General features: G+C 33.5%; 1 protein-coding gene across 1 annotated transcript; it reads left to right on the plus strand.

Annotated features, from left to right (window-relative positions):
- Nucleotides 1–129: 129 nt before the first annotated feature.
- On the plus strand, nucleotides 130–4463 carry LOC143607067 (putative serine/threonine-protein kinase At1g54610). Its single transcript, XM_077082642.1, has 6 exons — nucleotides 130–415; nucleotides 893–1210; nucleotides 2571–2798; nucleotides 2876–2976; nucleotides 3042–3159; nucleotides 3931–4463. The coding sequence occupies exons 1-6, from the start codon at nucleotides 176–178 to the stop codon at nucleotides 4192–4194; spliced, it is 1269 nt and encodes a 422-aa protein (XP_076938757.1). The 5' UTR covers nucleotides 130–175; the 3' UTR covers nucleotides 4195–4463.
- Nucleotides 4464–7329: the final 2866 nt, after the last annotated feature.

A 7329-nucleotide genomic window follows, 5' to 3' on the forward strand; every position in this document is an offset into this window, starting at 1 on the left:
AGATGAACAAATTTTTGGGGATAAATGCATTTTTGTGTTTTTTTGGATAAATTTTAGATACGAGGATAAAAAACCTGATGTGCATGCTATTACTAATAATGCATTACACACATTTTAATGTTGTGATCAGATCGGGCAAGGCACATACAGTAATGTGTACAAAGCTAGAGACACCATGACGGGGAAAATAGTCGCACTAAAGAAGGTTCGGTTCGACAATTTGGAGCCCGAAAGTGTAAAATTCATGGCCCGAGAGATTTTAATATTACGACGTCTAGACCATCCAAATGTTGTAAAATTGGAAGGGTTGGTTACATCAAGGATGTCTTGTAGTTTATATCTTGTTTTTGAATACATGGAACACGATTTAGCTGGACTTGCTGCTAGCCCAACAATCAAATTCACCGAACCTCAGGTTCATTTATAATATTAATTTGAGTAAATTACAAATTTCATCATTTATGTATATACGTACCTAATTACAAGTTGGGTCCTTACTCCTTAATCTTTACGTCGTTTGCACTAATTAGCGTTAGTTTTTTTAGTTAAATTCATGTTAAATGACCAATATGCATTTACCTATTATACTTTTCATAAAAAAAGAAGAAAGTAAAACCCCAAGTTTTTTAGTTTAAATAAAAATCAATAAATAATAAATTTGAATATAAATTTTTTTTACTCGAAATAGAATCCCGACAAGAATACAAGTTTTTTTTAGAAATTTAGAAATATGTATATAATTTTCATTAAATATAAATCAATAAAGAAAATAAACACCAACATGAATATTAGTTTAAGGATGTCCAGCGTAATTCATGATGATTAAGGACCCAAGCTTCAAAATTAAATCAAAGGCCGTTTTCTTTGTTTTAACTGTTTATGATTATTTTAGGTCAAGTGTTACATGCATCAGTTGTTATCTGGGCTTGAACATTGTCACAACCGATACGTGTTACATCGGGATATAAAGGGGTCTAATCTTTTACTTGATAATGATGGGGGTTTGAAGATTGCTGATTTCGGTTTAGCTTCGTTTTTTGATCCGAATCATAAGCAGCCGATGACTAGTCGGGTGGTTACATTATGGTATAGACCACCCGAGTTGCTTCTCGGGGCCACTGATTATGGTGTAGGTATTGACTTATGGAGTGCAGGGTGCATTTTTGCTGAGTTGTTAGCTGGAAAGCCTATCATGCCAGGTCGTACCGAGGTAATTTTTTTTAATTTTTTTATTTTGAAATAGGGTTAACCATAAAAACAGAAGGTAATTTCTCACTGTACACGAAAAGCTCCTCACCCCAGTTTGCTATGTTAAAGACTTAAAAGTTACTAAATTAATTTAAGATACACGCACTTGTTAAATTTTTTTATAAAAGTTTAACCTTTTACCCATTAAACAGGTCAAGATTTGATGAAGTGACATTCCAAGTATTTAAAATTTGGACTTGCATATTATTTTTTTTAAATCTTGACTTGTTTAAGGGGTAAAATGTTATATTTTAAAAAAATTTCACAAGTACATGCACTTGTTATAATTTCTCACAATTGTGATTTTTTTAATAAATTTAACCCTTTACCAGTTAAACTTATCGAGATTTGATTAGGTGACTTTCCAAGTGTTTATGTTGGAATTAATTGGATCAAGCACACACAATAACAACCGGGTTTTGTGACCCAACTCTAGTTTACGACTCTTTTATGTTTTGTTAAGATCAAAACCACACAAAAAACAATAACCCTAAACCATCTATTTATACTAAAAACTCTAACTTGCTCACCAAGACTCCTAACTAGAAAACCAAATAAACTAATTAAAGTAACTAATGATCTCTCTATCACTAGTATATCTTTTGTTTTGATTTATCAATTATTTCTTCCTATTATTTTATCTTTGACCCTTTTCTTTCTCGGTTTAACCATTTAGCCCGTTTACTTGTGAACCATTAGGATTAACCCTTCAGTTTAAAATGTTGACTTGGGTAATTTTTTTTAAAAGTCTTGACCTGTTTAAGGGGTAAATGATTTTTTTAACAAGTACATTTATTGTAAACAAGTTAAAGGACTATTAAATTTTGGTTGAGGGACTTTCTCGTAGAGGTGTGGATGGGTAGGTTTTGGGCCCAAACTAAAAATCAAAAATTCGATTTTAGAGTCTTTGATAGCCGTTTGATTTCGGTTTGGTTTTACCATTTGGGCTTGAAATTTTCTGGCCGAAAGTGTTGGATTAAATTAATGTTTTTGTTAATTAATGATTAATTGATTATTATACATTTGAGCTCAAATATTTGGGTTACAATAAGTCTTATAATTACTTAACATTCAAAATTTGAAATGAAAATCCATACATTCGGTTTGTTTTTTTCGGTTTTAATTACATGCAAAAACAGAATCGAACTGAAATTTTGGTTTTTACGTAAACATAAAATCAAACCATCAGTTTTTGTTTCGGTTCAGCCTTTTCAGTTACATGCACTCTACTTTTTCGTACAAAATGAGCATGGATGTTAATTTTTTTATGATATTAAGCCTTCAAAAAATTGATTTATAGTGTTTTTTTCTTGTGCAATCAGGTAGAACAACTACACAAGATTTTCAAGTTATGTGGTTCGCCTTCTGAAGAATATTGGAAAAAGTCAAAATTACCACACGCAACCATATTTAAACCCCAACATTCGTATAAACGTTGTATAGCCGAAACATTTAAACATTTCCCGTCATCATCATTGCCGCTAATTGATACCCTTCTTGCAATCGACCCTGCAGATCGTCAAACTGCAACCGCTGCTTTGAAAAGTGAAGTAAGCATTGCAATCTTTTTTCAGTTATTACAGTTTTAAATTCCTTAAATAAATGCTAAAAGAATATTGCTATGCAGTTTTTTACAACAAAACCGTATGCGTGTGATCCGTCAAGTCTTCCAAAATATCCACCTAGTAAAGAGATGGATGCAAAACTACGTGATGAAGAAGCTAGAAGGTAATAATTAAATGAATAATTTATTGGTAAGCTTATAATTAAAACTTGAGTATTATTATTGGTAGATTGAGACATGCTGCTAAAAGTAATGCTGATGGAGGGAAGAAGACTCGCACACGTGAAAGATCTGCACGTGCAATGCCTGCTCCCGAAGCCAATGCCGAGCTGCAAGTAAACATTGATGTATGCAAAACTACTAGTTTTTTTTTATAGAGTTTTATTTTTTGCTTTTATTTTTACTTGTCTCCACTATTTTTACACCCACTTGTAGCTAGTAAAAAGGGTTCCAGTCAAATGGTACTTTTGGTGCAGGTCAAATTAGGGTTGGGTTAAATATGATTACAAATACCATATAATTTTTTGTAAATAGTTGGTGTGGTAAATATGATTACAAATATATAATTTCAATTACAGTTTTATAAATAAAGGGCTCAAACCAAACCAAAAACCAGAAATTCGGTTTTCAAAGACCCTTTTTTTTTCTGGTTTCGCTTTTGTTCGGTTTTACCGTCTGGGCTTGAAACTTTTAGGCCGAGAAAATAATAGATTTATGCCTAAATCTTTTGGTTAGTTATTGATTATTATACATTTGGGCCTAAAATATTTGAATTTGCTATTTTAAAAAATTATTTATTTGAATATACTATTTTAAAAATTATTAACATCCAAATAAAAATAAAGTTCATAAATTCGGTTCAGTTTTGTTACATGCAAAATTGGAACCGAACAAGTAATTCGGATTTTACTAAAACACAACCAAACCGTTGGTTTTTGTGTGGGTTTGGTTGTTTCGGTTTGTTTTTTGGTTATGGATATTTTCGATGTCATGGACCCCCTAATTGAAAACACCAGACTCTCAACCCATTTGTCCCGTTTGTTTTTAACTAACCTATTATTTACCTGTTTATGTCTCGTTTTCATACAATCATATCTTGAATTTGTTACACTTAACAGAGACGGCGGCTGATCACACACGCAAATGCAAAAAGCAAAAGCGAGAAATTTCCTCCACCTCACCAAGACGGAACCCTGGGTTACCCGTTGGGCTCTTCACATCACATGGATCCAACTTTTGACCCGCCCGATGTCCCGTTTAGCTCCAATTTTTCATACACCAAACCACCAATCCAGACATGGTCTGGTCCATTGGCTGAGCCCGCACCTAAAGGTCGTTCACGCAGAAAGAAACATAACGATTCATCTTCGAAGCATCACTAGACTCGCGAATGTTTGGTCAAAACCAGTTGATACGAAAGGCTGCAAATATTGTTGGACCGGTGAGACAATGCGATTTTTGTTATTTGTGTTTATTGCCCGATTCTTGTTGTGCGCGATGGTGAGAACTAAGAAGCTGCTTTTTGAGTATTGTAAATGTTCATTTGTTTTTTTTTTGGTCTTTTTGTGTTGGGATAATTGTGGTTAGGTGAAATAAACATATAACTATTTTATAACATTTGACTATATTAATTCCAATGTATTATTTTGAAGCTATTGCTGAACTTTTTACTTACTATTAGTACCAATTAGTGTATGATTAGGGCTGCATTATAACCGACAGCCGGTTTTTATCACCTTTGAAGGAGGATTACATTGTGATATCACATGCAGATCGGATTCTGTCACTGGCAACGCAATCTGTAAGGACGTTGCGAGCAGTGACGGCTTCATATATAGCTTTTAAACGTCTTGAATTTCATATGTACCTAAACCAAATTTGAAATATCATAGTGACCTCTTACACTTATCCACCCTTAAAACTTGAAATTTTCATGCTTACTTATTTTTTACTGCATGCTATAAAAGAAATGCAAAAAACAATGGTGAGACCGTGAGATTATGCAACTTCTTTTTAGTTCATGCTGAGAAGTTGCGTCTCAAGCAGGAGGAACGAGCTTAGAGTGAGATTAATGCAAGCATCTGTTGGGTGTCGTCAACTCCAGCAAATAAATCTATAAAGGTGAACTTACTACGTTACACTATTAGGGATAGTATGAGTGGAAGTAAGGTTTGTGTCCATAGAGAATGCGATTTAACAATTTTATAACCAGGTGCGACATAGAACAAGTATTCGTAACAGGGGGGGGGGGGTTGTGCAAATTATAAATTATATAAGCATAAAACTAACGGTAGTACAAATGATTAACATATAACTAATAGGTAAAACAACTAACTTAGAAAGAGACGATTATTAAAGATAGTTCCGACACAAGGGGTATTTCATACTTTTGATTCGAGCTACGATCATCATTAGTTATGGTGCAATGATTTTTATTATTAAAAGATTTGTATCAATACTAAACGTCACGCCTTTCAGACGTTCCCTTCATTTATGCCTAAGTAAGCGTAGTTCGTTAGTTAGAGCCAACTCGCTACCCTAAGCACACACCGTTCGGATCTTAACGTGCGAGTTGCCTGTGATGAAAGTATCAATTATCATTTAGTGTTCACGCCGTTCGGAATACTAAATCACATTGTATAATTTCTATAACAAATTTGAATTCATAGACAAACGCAAAACCGACATTTAATTTGTTCCTTTGTTATCAAGATTAAAACCATATTTCACAACTTTGAAGAACTTCATTAGCATATTAATAACTGATCACGTTCATCAACAAACTAATTTAAATCCTAACAGAGTTTCAGAATTTAAAGTTCAAGAATTTATACAAACGAAACCTTTCGATAATAAAAATCACATAACTATTTCACATTCGAATCATAATACAAAATAGTGCCTTTAATGTTGAAACTAATAGATTATTAGCCTAACATAGCAATTAACATAACCAAATTAGACTTACAAAATAGAGACATACTACTCGTGGGGTGTTCGGGAAGAACTTCGAAGCTCTCGAGAAGTGTTTGAACCTCCTTGAGACTCTTGAAACCTCTTTGGAAATCATTTGGAGTTTATTCAGCAAACAAGAGAAGAGATATGCAAGAAAATAGACAGTTTTGGCTAAAACTCGGGGATGCTATTTATAGCTAAAAATCTAGAATACTTATGGGTCGTCATGTTTTCAACAGTGTCCTTATGACCCAAAAAAGTAACTTTTCAGATATCTTATCTTTAACTCCAGATTTTTCGGATCTTGTTTCTTACCACCGGTCTTTATGGGCCGTAACGTGGCTTTATGACCCATAAGTGTCGCTTTCAAATGTCTTAATATTATCTATTCCGAATTTTTTGGATCTGGTTGCACCGACGACGACTTTTGCAGATAAAATAATAACCGACAGTTTTTTATCTTCAAGTCTTGTCTTTGCTTTTGATCTTCATTTCTTCCGGCTTCGTTCTTTCTTTCGGTTGTTTGAAGAGTGGGTGTTTGACTATGACTAATTGTTAATAATATTGCACTTTTAAGTTTAATATTTGTTGGAATGCAATTTCATTAAGTTGTCTTTATATTTTACAGATTACAGGCTGAAACGAGCATTATATTAGATTTTGAAATCTATAATTTACACCATGTTTTGGATTATAAAATAAATCAAGTGGAGAGAAACTACATATCACGTGAATTAGAAAAAAAGAAAATAAGATTAGTTTCATTTTAGTTTCTTTTGATTTGTAAATAGGAAAAGGATAATAAAGAGGTTGGAAGTCTGGATGGTTTGCAAAAAAAAAAAAAAATAGAAATCATAAGTTTGGTGAATTTTATTATCCTGTGGATTTCGTAGTGCTCGATTATGTAAAGAATACACAACCGACTATTATTCTGGGCAGTCCATTCTTAGCTACAACAAAGGCTATTATTAATTGTGCCGAGGGAACAGTCTGAATGAGGTTTGGGGAAAATAAAATGAGTTTAAAGGTGTTTTGTAATTCGTTTAATCATAAAACTAACAAGTGTGGATCTCCTGAGAAGGAGAATTAAACAGAAAAGATAAAATGTTTTATGATTGGCAGGTTAAATGAAGAGAAGGTAAAGAAGAAGTCAAGAAGGAGAGGAAGAAAAAAGGTGGAGTTTGATTATTACAGAGAAATGTGTAAATGTTATGATAAGGTATGGGAAAAATCTAATGATGAGAGTAGAACAAGTTTAGGATCAGAAGGAGGCAAGCACCCTACGAGACCGCCATGAACGACACATACAGGTATGGTCCGAATGAAGACCTTAGCAAGAATTTAGTGCTAATCGAGAGGCAACCCGACCTTGTATTCAGGTACGTGTATATTATGTTGCATTCGAACTTTGTGGGTGTAGTTCACTATAAACCCTCACGAGACCTCACTTATCCACCCGGGCTACCGGTGGGTTTAAATAGCTTGTTTCATATGCTAAATGTAATCGTGATTCCTATGAAAGGGAGTTAAGTTTTTTTTAGCATATTTACTCGTTTAACAAA

This window comes from Bidens hawaiensis, unplaced genomic scaffold (assembly GCF_021521415.1).
Source record: "Bidens hawaiensis isolate Kalapana, Puna unplaced genomic scaffold, B.hawaiensis_p1.1 tig00079198_1, whole genome shotgun sequence".
NCBI lineage: Eukaryota > Viridiplantae > Streptophyta > Magnoliopsida > Asterales > Asteraceae > Bidens > Bidens hawaiensis.

Coding starts and splice junctions, on each gene's coding strand:
- LOC143607067 (XM_077082642.1), top strand. CDS start 176: ATGACGGGGAAAATAGTCGCACTAAAGAAGGTTCGGTTCGACAATTTG. Junction 416..892: donor TCAAATTCACCGAACCTCAG/GTTCATTTATAA, acceptor TGATTATTTTAG/GTCAAGTGTTACATGCATCA. Junction 2,977..3,041: donor CGTGATGAAGAAGCTAGAAG/GTAATAATTAAA, acceptor TATTATTGGTAG/ATTGAGACATGCTGCTAAAA.